At 43.8% G+C, this 16,587-nt stretch overlaps 1 protein-coding gene across 5 annotated transcripts in view; it reads left to right on the top strand.

Moving 5' to 3' along the window:
• The window catches only part of LOC110259922 (uncharacterized), a 666,350-nt gene that overhangs the window by 217,085 nt on the left and 432,678 nt on the right, over window positions 1–16,587 (top strand). Inside the window, exons 3-5 of one of the 5 annotated variants that reach the window (XR_014840699.1) lie at window positions 2,901–3,017; window positions 3,556–3,863; window positions 4,351–7,004. The exons of 1 other annotated variant lie outside the window; for it this stretch is intronic. Coding sequence is in view for 1 of the 4 variants with exons in the window: in XM_085017474.1 (XP_084873600.1) it covers window positions 2,901–3,017 (117 nt within the window). In the remaining 3 variants the exon portion in view is untranslated. Of the gene's footprint in view, window positions 1–2,900; window positions 3,018–3,555; window positions 3,864–4,350; window positions 7,005–16,587 lie in introns of those variants that run through there. 3 more of the 5 variants (XR_014840701.1, XR_014840700.1, XM_085017474.1) reach the window with 3 other exon arrangements.

The following is a 16,587-nucleotide window of genomic DNA, read 5'->3' as shown; positions in this document are numbered from 1 at the left end:
CCCAGAAAGTCACAGTTAAGTGAGGGAAAGAAGAGGAATATAAAAATACTACCATGCAAGGTGATAATTTTCTAGTGAAGTTGTGTACATGTGCAAGGAAATATAAGATGAATTTCTGCAGGGGAGTTCTGAGGCCTTACCAAGAAGGTGGTGCTTGATTTGACTTTTTTTTAAATGTACACATATTTGTTAGATAAGTAATGTACAGGAGGGCATTCTAGGACAAAAACTGTTATGGGCTGAACGGTATCTCCCCCAAACTCATGTATTGAAGATTTAACAGCTGGTACCTCAGCATGTGACTGTATCTAGGGTCCTTAAAGGTAATTCAGGTTAAATGAAGTCAACAGGGTGAGCTCTAGTTCAGTATGACTGGTGTCCTTATTAGAAGAGGAAACTTAGAGCCAGGTACACGCCTGGAGGGAAGACCAGGTAAGGACACAGGGAGAAGATGGTCCACTATAAGCCAAGGAGACAGGCCTCAGAAGGAACTGACTTGGTGTCACCTTGATCTTGGGTTTCTAGCCTCCAGACGGTGAGAAGATATATTTCTATGCATGACTCAGTACCCAGCCTGTGGTACTTTGTTATGGCAGTTCTAGCAGACTCATACAAGGTGGATAGCATGTGTAAGGGTGTGGGCAAGGGCATGCTTCCTCCAGGGACTCCAGGTTTTTTGGTAGAATGATACTACATGGTTCTAGAAAGACGGCTGGCTGGTAAAGAGGAAGGGCAGAGGGTGTCAGGCTCCTATGGCTACATGAATGAAACAGGCCTAGTGTAGGACAGTAGGGAGGGCTGGAGCCTGTGGTGAACTGGGGAGCACAGGCACCATCTCAAGGGGCAGATGCGTGTTGATTCTGGCTGATTGCTCCCAGGTGGGAATGGGGGGCCATATGTTGCTACAGTGCCCCTTTTTCAAGACAAGTCAGAAATCTGAATTTTTATGTATAATTTTGTGATTTTTAAAAGTTTTCAATTGATATATACATGTATACAAATATATGTATATATATTTTTTGGCCGCGCCCATGGCAAGCAGAAGTTCCCAGGCCAGGGACCAACTTGAGCCATAGAAGTGACCTGAGCCACAGCAGTGACCATGTCAGATCCTTAACCCTCTGTACCACCAGGGAACTCCTGCAATTAGTATTTTAAACTCTGTGTGTGGGCCACAAAAGATTATACACATATATAGGCTAGATGAAGCCCATGGGCTGCCAATCTGTAATCCCTGAAATGGCTAAGGGTTTATTCATAAAGGATGTTTGATATATATGACAAGGAATTTTAATTTCTCCTTTTTGGCAGGGGGAACAGTTGGTGAATCTTGAGTGAGATAAGTAACTTGAACTCACACTGGCCCTGGAGGTTTAGGGCAGAGCTAGGCAGTTTTTTTTAAAGGGCCAGATGGTAAATATTTTTTACTTTGTGGGCCACATGGTTTCTTGAAAGTACCCCACTCTGACAGTGTAGCATGAAAACAGTCATGGACAATATGTAAGCAAATGGGCCTGGCTGCCTTCCAAAAAACATTTATAGAAGCAGATGGTGGGCCAGATTTGGTCTGTGAGCTGCCATTTGCCGATCCCTGGTTCAGAGGGCTGGAGACTGGAACCGAGGGCTGGTGGTGGTGGGGGAAGAGTTCAAAAAATAGCCTAGGGTTGAGAGGAGCTGAGGCTGCGGTCATGGCAATGGAGAGGCTAGGAGAGATTCAAGAGCTACTGAGCAGGTAACATTGTCAAGACTGGCCGACTGATGAGTCCATGAGGGAGAGAGAAAAAGAACCTTAGACAATGCACAGGTTTCTGGCTGGACCAAGGGACTCGGTTTGAACCCCTTGTCGGGGAGGAAGACATTTCCTTCTACCCTTCTAGGTTCTCCTGGCTGGTCTAAGGATTAAACTGACATGAGACAGATTAACAGGAGAAAATCAAACAGTTTACTAACACGCATACATAGGAGACACCCAGGAGAACCGAGTCACTCGCCAAATGGCCTAAACCCTCCCCTTAAATACCATCTTCAGCTAAAGGCAAAAGAGGATGTTGGAATAGTGGTTTGGGACCTTTATGGGGAGGAAGGCAATTGACATGAAGTGGAAATAGAGGTGTTTGTGAACAAATGTTTGCTGGGCTGTACAGACATGGAAGAACACAGAGAGGAATTTTCACAGGCTTTGCTCCACACCTATTTCCTACTCCAGTGACCTAGGTGATGCTCCCTTCCTAAAACAGGTCCTCCAACCACATTCTTTAGGCAGCTAGGAAGAAGGTCAGATTTCTTCCTGAGTCTTTTGGACCTTGATTGTTTTCAGCTCCAAATAATCGGGGTACTAAAGACACATTTTGGGGTCAGATTTTGCTCCTCTACACCCTCTAGTGTCCACCACCTCCCAAGTCATCCCATTCCACTGTGGGGTGACCATGATGAATCCTCTCTTCCTCTGGACCCTAACCTATACTTCTTAGATCACAGAATTGTCCTGCTCTGCTGCTCCAGCTAAAATGGAAAACTTCCTTCTGTTCGGTGCTGAAGCCATGAGAAAGTCGAGTGTGTATTTTCTTCAGGTTATTATAGAGTCTCTGGCCCCTGGTCTTGGGATATGAAAATGGATCTCCAAACAATTAGAGTAACAAGGCACTCTGTGGGGATCAGGACATACTAGAACTTGGGATGCCAATTACCAAATCTCTGTAGGTCCCCACTTTCCGGAACAGTGGGAAAATTGTACTAAATTGTGCTCTGAGCAGAGATGGCACGGCCTGGCCAGAAGGGCATCCACCAGGCTCCAGTTCGTGCCTGCCAAGCCAGGAGCCCACTTTGATGTGCTCCATACGGCCCCTGGAGCCACCACAGGACATCGGGAGCTGCTGGACTCTCTCTCTTTTCTCCGCCAGAGCCCACAGATGCCCCGTGGAAGCAAGAGTGCTGAGGAGGGCGAGCACCAGACCTGTTACCGAGCTAATGAATTCTGCTCACAGGTTTCCGGCGTCTGCTGCAGCTGCTGCTGAGAGGTGTGTGCAAAACGGTCCCTGGGCACTTAACAGGGAGAGGAGGAAAGGATGAACGGCCTGGTGTGCAGGGGGCTGGGCTGCCTCTGACTGTGAGGAAAGTGACAGAACAGGACTTTGAGAGAGTGGCCCTGGAGGAATCTATGTGGGTCAGACCATGTTTATTTTGAGGCTCAGGAGGCCTGGTGCTGCAGCCAGAGATGAACAAGACCTTGACAATCCAGGAGACTGATAAGGAAGGTCCAGAGTGGGAGGAAGGAGGCTCACACACTGGGCCCAGGCACATGTTTCACCCCAAAGCCGGGTATTATTAGGCTAGCACCCCAAAGCTGGGTATTATTAGGAATGCAATGTAATTAAGCTTGAGTATTATAAGCGCTTGACTTCATTTTGTGGTTTCCTTCCTTTGTTTTCTCTTCTACCTAATTTTCTCCCTCTTGAAATATTGTATTTTTTGTTGGGGGTAGATTGGATAAATCTAAATTGAGGTCTGGGAGTGTGGGTCTGTACACAATTGTCTGTGCATTGGTTGATTTTGCAGAGGGAAGGATTCTTCAACGAGGAAGTTTTGGGTACTGTGGCTGCATGAGAGATTCAAGATCCTCTGAGGGCTCCTATGATGCTGTGATCTGCTTCTGAGACCCACTCCATGGGCTAGGTGGGCTCTCAGGAGAACTGAGGTTCTTTGTGCAAGCTGAAGGTGGCCTTCTGAGAATTGATGCTCAGGCAGTTGGGCTGAGGGCCAACGTGACAAAGTACAGCGCCCTCTACTGGCGGATTTCAGGTTGGTTCCAACACAAGGACCCGGGAACAGGATTCCCATACCATTCAGCTTCCCAGGGATTTTAGGTAAGGCTGTTATGTCAGCGATAAGGAACCTTTCCTCCCTTTCCTGGGAGGAGAGCTAAGCACCAACCCCACCTCCCCTTACAGACAGACTAGTCCACCAACCAGCACCTGTTGACTGAGTCCAGTGGCGGTGAGGTGGGGCGGGGGGAGAGGGGGCTTCCTTTGTGCTTCTAGGGGGCAATCAGGAGCTGGCCAGAGAGATAGGGAATCAAACCTAAATCCAGATAATGGAACAGCTCAAGCAGTCCACTCTGAGGTAGGGAGAAGGTTTTATGGTGGAGGAGGTCAGCTGTTGGTCTGGGACTTGTAGTGTAGATAGAGTTCAGATAGATGGATGGAGGATCACTCCAGGTGGGAGCACAACATAAGCGAAGACATTTGGGGTGGGGGCAATGAGGAAACTGGCCCAGTGGAGGCCCGAGTTTCCTGTTCAGGTGGACAGGGGGCTTCTCCCTCCATGCATGCTCTGTCCCATGCGACTTTGCAGCTCCTTGAACTAACAGAATGGAGTCTATTTCCCTGCCTCTGAACTGCGTGTTGGCCATGTGGACAGCTTCGGCCCATAGAACAAAGTGAGAGCTACTGCATGTCAGTTCCAAGCCTAAGCCTTAAGAGGCCTCCTCCATTTTGCCTGCTCTCATTTCTCTGCCATCACCATGAGAAGCATATACTTTGGCTAGTCTGCCAGAGCTAGAGGAGGGTGAAACACACATGGAGCAGGACCAGCTACCTCAACCAAGCCCAGATGAAATCAGCCAGCTAGGTTGAGCCTACATCAGTTGAACTGCAGATGCATGAGCTATATAAATTCTTATTGTTGCACTCCACTGGGATTTTGTGGTTGTTACACCACAGTAAGCAGTATTGTAGCCCTAGTTAACAGATAGAAGAGTGAAGGAATTTGTTGGCATCTCCCAATTCTGAAAGGAGGCACTTGCTTCTAAAGTCTGTGTGTACACATTTGGGGCTATTTATATTAGCTTGTTTTTCCCTCTAGTAAAACTTTCCCAGAGGGCTGAATTGATTTCCCCAAGGTCACACAAGTTAGCAGCAGAATCAGGGCTAAGAGAGAGAACATCTCTTACCTCCAGGTCAGAGTCCACTGCACCACCTGACCTTCCTGGTCTGTATTCACGCAGAGTATGGCATGGAGGTCGGGAAAACTTTTCCTTGCAGGTTGGCAAGGTCTTCGGGTTTCAGCAGGCACCGATGCTTCAGCTATTATCCAGATTGATGTGGCCATTTGCCATAACATTTAGCAACCTCTCTATCAAATAAATGGCCAGAGAGTCTCCTGACACTTCCAGTATAAAAGAAAGAGGAGCCATATTCTATAGCTTTACGAGGTTGCCTGAACAAGACCCATTAAAGGGATCATTGTGAGTTGAGGCTCTGGGGCTGAATCGGTGGTGTTTCTTTGCTTCACATGCCTTCAGAGTTTGCTCTGAGTGATTCTGTAGGATAAGGGGGACAGGGACAGCCACCCACAGCTGGGCAAAGTGGGACTTTGCTGGCCAGGAAGGACTACAGCTATGAAATCGTGGGCTAGCTAGAGAGGGCCTCTTTATAGAGAGCCCATTAAATAATTCTCCTAGGTTTAAATTTGAGAGTGGGAGAGGGACAATTTTGCAAACAATTTAGCCATGTATAACCAAATACCATCAGGATCATTATCTTAAGGCATTACTTACTTTTAAATTGCTGGTGCTGCTGCATTTTGCCTTATGGTAGGATTCTCCTTTTGGAGTTAAAGATGCCTAGTAACAATTCGAGTTTTCATTTGACATTGGAATGATCTAATATGAAATGTGCATAATAACCGCATGCCAGAAAGACATAAAAATTTAAAAGAGGTTGAGAGAGAGAGAGAGAGAGAGAGAGAGAGAGAGAGAGAGAGTGTGTGTGTGTATGTGTGTGTGTGTGATGCTGGTGGTGAGGCTGGAACTGGTGGGAGGCAGGTATAGTTTGGAAAATCTGACTCCAAAGAGCTAAAAAAATTGGAAATAATTCCCCGTCTCGATTCTACAACCTTAGAAGCCTCTTGATTCTCAAGTGGCAGAGTGAGAAACTATGGAGGAACTGAAGGACTCTCTCGTACATTCTTGCTATTCAAAGTGTTGTCTACACACCAACAGCAATGGTGTCACCTGGGTGCTTGTTAGGAATGCAGGATCTCACTTCCCACCTCAGCCCTGCCCTGCTGAATCAGAATCGGCCTTTAACAAGATCTCCAGATGATTCGTGTGCATAATAAAGTTTGAGGAGCTCTGTCTTACAAGACCAGGAGGTAGAGGGGGAGGTGGAAAAGATCTGGCTAGTTTTGACAGTGTATATTACAAGGGCTTGCCTGGTCTGTCAGTGTGCCATGGACTTCAGGGCTGGAAGATTTAGACTTCTATCCTGGTGCCCCTCTGTGCCTTGGGAGCATCCCTTGGCCTTGGCCTTTTAGAGCCCCACCATCCGCATACATTCAATGGGGTTAGTAGGATGTAGCACGCAGTATTCTATGCAGATTAAGAGAGTGTAAGTAAAGAATCTGGCACAAACCTGAGGGTCTATATTTGTAATTCTGTTCTTCTCCTAAGACACTGAGACACCTTTTTGAATAGGTGAGCAACTAGGAGGCAGTTCAATGGCAAAAGATAACCAAAATCTATTGAGCACTTCCTATGTGCCAGGCACACGGTGTTCACTAAGAGATTTTAGCCTGGAGACAGGCTGCCTGGGGCAAAGCCTGCTATGAGCCAATAGGCTAGTTATATAACCTCTCCATGCCTCAGTTTCCTCATCCATAGCATGGGGTTGATAATACTGCCTATTTCTTTGCGAGTGTTATATAAGTACAGTCATCCCCCAGCATCCCCAGGGGGATTGGTTCCCAGCACCTACTGTGAATGTAAGATCCTCAGATGCTCAGCTGACTTTTGTAAAGTGGTACAGTATTTGCATATAACCTGCAAACATGCTCCTGTCTACTTTAAATTACCTCTAGATGACTTATAGTACCTAATGCAATGTAAATGTTATATAAATCATTGTAAATATAATATGAATGCTATATAAATAGTTGCCATTGTACAGCAAATTCAAATTTTGCTTTTTGGAACCTTCTGGAATTAAAAAATTTTTGATTGATTGAAATCCTCAGATGCAGAACCCACAAATACATAGGTCTGACCGTAATACATACATGTTCAGTGCTTAGTGAAGAGCCTGGTATCTAATGAGTACTGAACAAATTGCTACTTTAAGACACTTATTTAACCCTCGCTGCAGTCCCTGGAGGAGAGCATCATTTTCCTTATTCCATAGTTGAAGAACTGTGAGGCTAAGGAAGTTGCCTAGGGCCACGTGGCTGGGAAATGGTGGAGCCAAGATTTGAACCCACATCTCTCGATGTCAGAGACCATCTATCTCATCAAGTCATAGGGCTGTTCTGCTAACATTAAGAGGTCAGAAGAGCAACCCCTGCATCCAGACCAGCTGCCTCAGAATTTGCTCTTGGTTTCCTTCCTTATGGGGTCAAGGCAAAACCAATGGCATTGGAAGAAATCAGAGTGCGAGCCCCAGGACGTGGAAGGACAGACTCTCAAAGTGCTTGTGCTGATATTTAACACGTCCCTTTGAAACACCCTGCTCATAACCTGTCAAGGGCAATTTGGAGACGTGCTCCTGGAGGAGAGTGTTGGCTGCACTTTGATACTGTCCTTTCTATTATATATACAGCGACAGCTACACAGACTCACCCTGGACATGACTGTTTTGTTGGTTTTTTTTATTTTTTGGCTGTACTCATGGCATGTAGAAATTCCTAGGCCAGGAATTGAACCCATGCCACAGTTGCAGCCTGAGCCATAGTTGCAGCCTGCACCACAGTTGCAGCAATGCCGGATCCTTAACCCACTGCACCACAGGGGAACTTCCTGGATGTGACTTATTTATGGGGCAGCCCAGCCTCAGCTGAGCTAGCCTTTGGTGCTCATGGTAAACTGCACTAGCAGAAGGGCATGCATAACTTGGGGGGGGGGTGTTAATTGCTCTTTTGTGTGTTTGTTAAAAAGAAGGGATTTTCCAGTTACCACTGGAGTGAGAGAAACATTTTAAATTAAAATTTCAGATTAAAATAAAGAAAGAACTTGTGCTAGATTAGAAACCAAGTGTCTTGGGTTCCATGTAGCCTAGTGTACCTTTCAGATTCCAATCCTGTCTCTGCCTCTTAAGAGCTGAGTGATCTTGGGTGAGCTGCTTTACTTGTCTGAGCCTCGGTTTCTTTATTGATAAGACTGGCATTATGATGTTCTGGGAAGATTTTGCATGAGATATCGCATGTAGAGAAGTTAGTGCGAAACCTGGTACGTAGTAGATGCCTAATGTACATTTGCTATTATTAATGACAGTTGCAGAACTGGCTTTGTGACCTGGGGTAAGTTAATTTCTCTAAATGGCTTACTTTTTAAACATGAGAAGGTGGGGTAAGATTATTTTTAGATTCCTTCTAAATCATTCTTTGCATATTTTTATTAGATTCCTTCATGAACAGGAGAAAGAATACATCTGAATGGACTCCATTGCTGCATCTATCTATCTATCTATCTATCTATCTATCTATCTATCTATCTATCTATCTATATCTATTGTCTATCTATAATCAGCCTACCTATCATTTATTGATATCAGATGCCCATTCCATAAAGACTAAGAAATAGGAGGAAAGATTTTAAAACATTCCCGTTTCTTGAGACCAAGCAGAATGTAAGCTTGCCATTTGTGTGGTTTGTGGGCAAAGCATTTTTTTTTTTAACTTGTTACAGCCTGTATAAGCACAGCAAAGATCTTGGTCTTGGCCTAATTGCTGGATATATCATGATTGTCTGACTTTTTCTCCCTGTCTTTGTTAATGGTTTGAAAGGAGTGGACTAAGTTTAATGAAATCCATCTTACTCTGAAATTGCCTCACAAAATATCTAAAGTCTAGGTTTTTACCCTTAGACCAACATCTTGAAATAAAATAGTTATTAATAATACTTTTATGGGAGGCATGTTGTCTGAAATATTTTAATGGGTTTTGATGACATTTTTTCTGTAAGGTCTAATGGAGAGATGTAATTTCCATGAGTAATAGTTATCCGACTATTATTATGCTCTCTAGGAAGGAGAGATGGAAGGAAGAAGAGAGGAGAGAGAGAGAATGAGAGCACAACTCAACACTGAGAGCCTGTTGTTATAAATGAGAGTAATTGTTCCTTACATTTGAATACTCTGTAATATCCGACAATAAAGTATGTAATATATAATATGTTATATAATAATATAATAACACACAACCTTTCTTATTTTATCCTCACAGCCACTTGGCAAAAACGACATTTTCCCATCATACAGGAGGCTCTGCCAAATACACCTCTGGTTCCCACCCACTTTTCTGGACCCCAAGTTCATTGTTTAAACTGTAACACAGCCCTCCTAGCATATACCCGGTGTGACATTTACATCCTATTTCTCCCACCCTCTCTCCCCACCCCCTCGTGCTCTGCAGGTGTTGAGAAGTGGCTGATTTGGGGGACAGAGTATCCACACTAACTGGGAAGTGCTCCAGAAGATGTACCCTTCTGGCTCATTTTCAGAAAGTTGGAACCCACTTTATTCTAAAACCCCATAGGGAAAAAAAAAATCTTTTGATTCAGAGAGCACTCTAAGATCTTATGAGGCCTGAGCATCTTGTGGCTAAGAGCATCAACTGTTCTTTTAAAAATCTGAGAAACCTTTCTGCTTGTTTTGAGTTCCCTAGTTGCTCGTATTCTGAATAAGCAGATGTTTGCTGAACTAACGCCTCGCTCAGAGTAAATACTCTCATATTGTAGAGGAAGCCTCTTCACTTTCTGTGTTTCCCTTGTGCTTTTCGGTTTCTTGCTGTGTTGGCATATGTATTAGTCTAGAGCAGTGCCACTTATTAATTAATTGATTATCTAATTTAGTCAACTGTATTAAGCAGGAGGATTTATGACTAAAGTCTCTGAGATAAGGTGTCGTGGCCTGCCCACGTCTTGGGTGGAAGATCAGAGGTGCCGACAGCAGCTCCCTCAGTTTAGGGGAACGAGCCTGGAGGCTCTTAGTTCCAACACAGCACCTCTGGAACTCTAACCAGGATTTCCAGGGCTGTGAGTTTTGGCTGTCTGCTCACCTACCTCCTCCAGAGATGCTGGAAGGAGGAAAAGGGAGGAGGAGGAGAAAGACTGAGATAGAGCTGGAGATACAGAGAAAGAAGAAGGAGGAGGAGGGCGCTGGGGAGGAGGAGGAGGAGAGGAAGGGGGGATAGGGGTGGGGGGAGGAGAAGAGGAAGGGGGGAAGGAAATGGGGGGGGAGAGGAAGGGGAGGAGAAGGGTGGGCAGATGTGTGCAGGACAAGGACGCGTAGCATTTCCTCCTCAGCTTCCCCCAAAGCCCTTTGTCCTTGCAACTGGCTGTCCTGCTTTGCATTCACAGCAGGTCTGTTTACAGGACTTTCTGTGCAGAGAGAAGGTAGATTTTATGCAGTATTTATATCTCTGCTGTGTGAGGGTAGTTCTAGGTGGATGTAAGTTGTGTAAATAAATTTGCTCATCACTTTAACTGCAAGTGAAGGAGTATATTAGTATATTTCCTGAACAAAATTGCCTCTGTCTCCCATTCTCCCTCCCTTTTTTGGGGGTAAGGCTTATATTTGTTTGCTTGCCAGTTTATTTGGTCAGTCTGTCGGTCTGTTAATCTGGGATAAAGGAAATAGAGAGGGTGCAAGAGGCTTTGAATTCTGCTTCCTAAAGGAAATAAATGTTAAGCCTAAAGAGCATTTTGGGAAATGTAGAGAAGGGCATTCTCGTCTTCAACACACGGAGGGGCTGTGCCTGCATCATCAAGAAACAAAGATGCTGTGGGGCTCAATTGGCAGCCAGAGGAGGAAGAGAGGCTGCACAGGTAGATTTCCCAGAGGCCCTTGACTCTGAATTCTAGTGATCAATGTGGAGCCTCCTGTAGTCTCTCTGAATGTCACTATTCATTCGGCCAACCTCACAGGAAATGAGAGGGTGATTGCTTGTATTAAGGCAGCATCTCCTGACATGCAGGATGCTCTGGGGTGGTTCCTGGGTGAACTTCAAAAACTTTCAGTTTTATGTTTATTTTAATGACTGTTAAGAGACAAAGTATAGCTGGCACATTGAACTCGTGTTCTGAGTAATAATATAAAGTTTCCTCTTAAAATAAATTAAATTAAAATGTAAAGTCTATTTGAAGAGAAAAAGTAAGCAAATAATAGGGCAGCCAATGTACCAATAGGACAGAAAACTGTGGAGGCAGTAGTAATTCCTGGGTTTAGGGAATCGGCTGCAGGCTGTCTTAGAGATGTGCCTGGCCTCTGCTTCTGCTGTAGAAGCTAAAAGTTAATTATTGCTTTCTGTGATCCCTGGAGGATGCAGTGTGAGCCCTCAACCTAAGTTCAACCAAAAACCTTTTCCTTCTTAGGACCTCGAATCCAGAGCTACTGACACAAAGGCACGGGCTGTGGGGAGGCAGAGGCACTCTTACTGGGCTCTTCTTGGGGTGAGATGTTAGCTGCAATTTCGGCCATCTGCTTTCCCTTGATTCCTTCCCATTTTCAAAGTCTAATTTTCTGTTTCCTCTGTGTGAGCTGTTGGGTACTCTTCTGACATCCCTTTCCTATTTAACTTAAATAGAGTCCACTTCTGTTGTTGATAACTTGGAACCTTTTGGCTGGCCCACTGATCCTGGGTAGAAGGTGGTCTACCCAGAGCTTATAGCACAGATTCTGGACTCTGGATATATGGGTTCAAATTCAGGATCTACTACTGACTAGCTGTGGGCTGTTAGACAGATTCCTTTTTCAACTTCTGCTTACCCATCTGTAAAGTGGGGATTATAACAGTGTCCATGTCAGAGAAGTGAAATGAGATGAACATCTAAAATTGAGTCTGTCGCAGAGCAGGCTACCTATTACAACGACCTGTTTGAGATCATAGAGGGACAAGAAAAATTAACTGCAGATGCTTTGTGCCCACTCTTTTGTTTTGTTTATCAGCTATTGTCTATTTCCTTTCAGGAGGACTTTACGTGGGAAGGGATTTTTGCCTGGCCCGCTGATCCATCCCAAATGCCTAGAATAGTGCACAGCACAGAGCAGGCGCTCCATAGATTCATGTGAAAGAATGAGTGCATGAAACAGTATTGGCCTTATATTTTTTTTGGTCCACCCATGGCATGCAGAAGTTCCCAGGCCTGGGATCAAATCTGCATCACAGCAGTAACAATGCCCGATCCTTAGCTGCTAGGCCGCCAGGGAACTCTGGGATTAGTCTTAATTTTAAATCTCCCTCTTTAACTCTGCTTTTGGATTTTGGGGTGGGAGAAGCTAATGTCTGGAGGAGAACAGGAATTCAGGCCAGCCAGCTTTAATTAAAACAGACACTCTTTGGGAATGGGGACAGTTCCTCTTCCCCTTCCTTCTGTGCCTGTCTTCTTTCTTCCCTTCAGATCCATCTTCTCTGGAGTTATTCCATCTTCCTTTCTCTCTCTGTGTTCCAGTCACTCAGCAGGACTTGGTGCTTACTCTGGAGGTCTGCCATCGGGGTCTTGAGGTAGCTGAACGAAGAGACAAACCAACATGCAAATCTCTTATTTAGGGAAGAGTCTTTTCCTAAGCTGGGCAAAGCTGCCTAGTTTATTCTCTGGAATAGAATTTATGCAAATGAGGCTGTTGTCAGAGTGATTAGAAACATGAATTCTGGCAGCGGACAAACCTGGTTTTTCATCTTTCTACCACGCCCTAGTGTGGCAACTGTTGGGAATTCCTTTCATCCCTTTAATGCCTTGGCCTTCACATATGCAGAACAGGAATAATAGTGGTACCCACCCTCCTAGGGAAGTAATGAGTACTGACTGTGATGATGCAGCTCTGGGTGGTCCTGGTACTGTGGGCTGATTGAGACAATGGAGGGAGGAAAGTATTGTTGATATTAATATCTTTCTCATCATTCACCCCTTTCTGAGGACTTGGGGAAAGTGTTTATATTTCCAATGGTCAAACGCATCTTGGGGAGTTCATTTTTTATTTTTTCGGACAATTTTAGAGAGAGAAGAATTTCGATGTCTTTTTCCTTCCCACTCCAGGTAATCATTTTGTTACTTTTATTTGTGTTGACTCTTTTCTGTGACCCTCCCCGCCCCGCCCATTTTTGATATAAGGGAGCTTTCTTATCCAATTAAAGCATCCCTGACCTAAGGCTTTGTCAGCAGCAAAATGACATGCTTATCTGTGTTATTCAATAGGAATCCTCAGGGGAGCTCCTGTGTGGCTCAGCGGAAACAAATCCAACTAGGAACCATGAGGTTGTGGGGTTCGATCCCTGACCTCACTCAGTGAGTTAAGGATCTGGTGTTGCCATGAGTTATGGTGTAGGTCACAGACGTGGCTCGGATCTGGCATTGCTGTGGCTCTGGCGTAGGCCGGCAGCTATAGCTCTGATTAGACCCCTAGACTGGGAACCTCCATATGCCTCCGGTGTGGCCCTAAAAAGACAAAAGACAAAAAAAAAAAAAAAAAAAAAAAAAAAGGAATCCTCAGCTTCTGGGGGAAATCTGATGATTCCATTTTTCATACCTAGGAATGAGGGTAGGCAATGAGCAAAAGCCTTTAGGAATCATAGAAAACTGGCTTAACTCTTTCTGGCCAAGGGTAGGCACAGTATCCTACGAGGTCTTGCTGATGTGGGGCTCTGGCTGTGCTCCTGGCTAGAACTTCATTTCACTCTGTTCTCTGCTTTCTTCTCTCTATTGTTTCCAGCTCCGCCCCCCATGCTTTTTCCATTTGCAAAATGACATTATACTTCTCCTACTCAGGGCATTTTTGTATTCTCATACCTCTGCCTTGAGTGATTTACCCTAATTTTCTCCCTTTGATTAGTTGACTTCTGTGCATCCTTCAGATATCATCCTACAATCACATTCTCCCAAGTATCGTTTTGGTATCGTGAGAAGGGCATAAACTAGCACCAAACAAATTAAGCAAAGGACAAAGACTAATTCTGATGGAGACCAAAATATCACCCTTGTTGAACTGCAAAAGCTTCTGTTGGATAATATGGCTCATTCCTATGGTTGAGTGAGATTCATAATACTAAATGCAGAATTAACTAAGCTCACAGACAGCACTGAACCTCATAGGCCCCCATTGGTAAGCCTGCCTCTGTAATACCTAAACATGTAAAACTTAAATACCAAATACACAGGCAACAAAGAAACATAGATAATATGGGTTACATCAAATTCAAAAACTTTTATGCATCAAAAAACACTAGCAACAGAGTGAAAGGCAATCCATGCAAAAGATAATTTATTTGCAAACCATATATTTGATGAGTTAATATCTAGAATGTATAATAAATTCCTGTAACTCAACAACCAACAAACAACCTGATTTAATAAATGGGCAATAGACATTTCTCCACAAAAGATACACGACTAGTCCCTAAGCATGTGAAAAGCTGCTCACCATCATTAGGGAAATGCAAATCAAGACCCCAATGAGGTGATTAGAATGGCTGTTATCAAAAGGAGAATTTAAGTGTTGGTGAGTCTGTGGGGAAATTGGAACTCTTGTGCACTGCTGGTAGTCATGTAAAATAGTACAACCAGTACGGAAAACAATATGATAGTTCCTCAAAAAATTAAAAATATAATTGCCACATGGTTCAGCAGTTCCATTTCTGGGTTATATATCCTCCAAAATTGAAAGCAGGAACTCAAACCAATATTTGAGCACTCACTTTCAGAGCAGCATTATCTGCAATAGCCAAAAGAGGGAAGCAACCCAAGTGTCCATCGATGGCTGAATGGCTAAGAAAATGTGATATATACATGCGATGACATATTTTTCAGCCTTAAAAAGACAGGGAATTCTGACACCTCCTACGACATGGATGTACCTTGAGGATATTATGCAAAGTAAAGTAAGCTAGTCACAAAAAGGCAAATACTGTGTGATTCCTCTTATAGGAGCTATCTAAAATAGTCAGACTCGTAAAGACAGGAAGTGGAGTGGTGACATAAAGTTTATGTCAAACTCATAAGACGGGAAGTGGAGTGGTGGTTGTAAGGGTCTGGTGGGGAGGGGGGAAAGGAGACTTATTCAATGGGGACAAAGTTTCAGTCTGGGGAGATGAAAGAGTTCTGGAGATAGATGGTGATGATGGTTGCATGAGAATGTGAAGGTACTTGATGCCACTGAATTGTACAGTGGAAAATGGTCAAAATGGTAAATTTAATATCATCCACATTTTCCCGAAAATCAAAAGAAAACTTAAGCTTGGAGGAGCAACCCAACCAGATGTTTCTGCCATGGCTGCCTCCTAAGAGAAAGGAGAAGGAAACTTAGCAACAGTTGTCTCCCTAACTCACTAGTAGGGGAGGGGGACAAAAGGCAGGAGTCTCACCACTTGGGGAGTGACATAGGGCTGGAGAAGAAGCATCACCCCAACACCGTCCTGAAATCAGGATTTAATCAGTTTTCCCAATTTTTGCACAGAACCCCATGTATTTCTTGAGTGCCTCTCATCTCAGATCATAACTGTATTTCAGTTTGTGTCATCATTTAGTACGTATCCCTATTATTAGGTTGAAGCATATGAAATTGCCACTCTTTAGAAGTGAACCATGGTTGATTATCGGCAATCTCACATGGTTCTGTACTCAATAGAAAGTAAGCACCAGAAGGCAGAGACTGGGTCTGGTTTAGATAATTCATTCTACATGCAGGGCTTAGCACAGAGCTGGCATAATGTAGATACTTATGAAATTATTATCCTCATAAACATAACTCTTTACTGAATGAATGGAATGGATGTCCCCATCAAATATACTAAATTAAAAGATGGAAAGCTTTAATTCTTTTGAAAAAGAAATAGAGTGAAATGCCTCATGTGAATACCAATGTCATAATATTTAATAGTCAAATATATGAGTTATCACTCACCTATCCTGATTTTGTTGTCTCGACTAATAGAAAATAATAGAAGTAAAATAAATATCACTTTTTGGAATATGTAGGAATGAATGTTTTAGTGAATGGATAAGAGTCTGTCTCTGATTATTAGCTTGCTTTAAGGAATAACCACTCATTTCATCAAACAGGATTGGGGCTGACCTTCTTGTTCCCCAACATCCACCATGTTAAGTCTCAAGCGAGGATTGAAACCAATTCTGCTGGAATCCATACCCAAATACTTGTCCCTCTCCCTCTGTATCTTTGTCTTCTCCCATTGTGCCTGTTTTAATTTGAATTCAGTATTGCCTTTCTTTCCCTCTAATGTATTTCACTTGGGCTGATTTTTAAAAAGCAATATCTCAAGCTTCGGGGAGGTAGAGAAGGCACGTGCCTCACTGACCCTTACTTGCATTTCACAGGATCGCAGAGTTGAATTTGTCTCTCTCTCTCTCCTCTTATTTCCCTATTGCCTCACCCTGTACCCTGTCATTTGGATACAAAGTTTCTTTCCAGAAATGGAATTCTATTTCCATGGTTTTTTTCCTCATAGTTTATGTAGAGATGCAGAATAGCGTAATGGGGAAAAGTGTAAGCTTTGGAATTAGGCTGGGCATACCACTAAGAGCTACATGACTGTTGACCAGTTACCTAAGTTCTGTGCCTTAGTTTCCTGATTTCTGAAAGGAAGGTTAAA

The sequence above is a fragment of the Sus scrofa genome, chromosome 3, assembly GCF_054392235.1.
Source record: "Sus scrofa isolate SSC_HxYL_T2T_F1_AM1 chromosome 3, Sscrofa_HxYL_maternal_Yorkshire_Landrace_v2.0, whole genome shotgun sequence".
NCBI classification, from domain to species: domain Eukaryota; kingdom Metazoa; phylum Chordata; class Mammalia; order Artiodactyla; family Suidae; genus Sus; species Sus scrofa.
The sequence above is the reverse complement of the archived record's forward strand: the minus strand, read 5'-3'. Positions and strand labels throughout refer to the sequence as shown.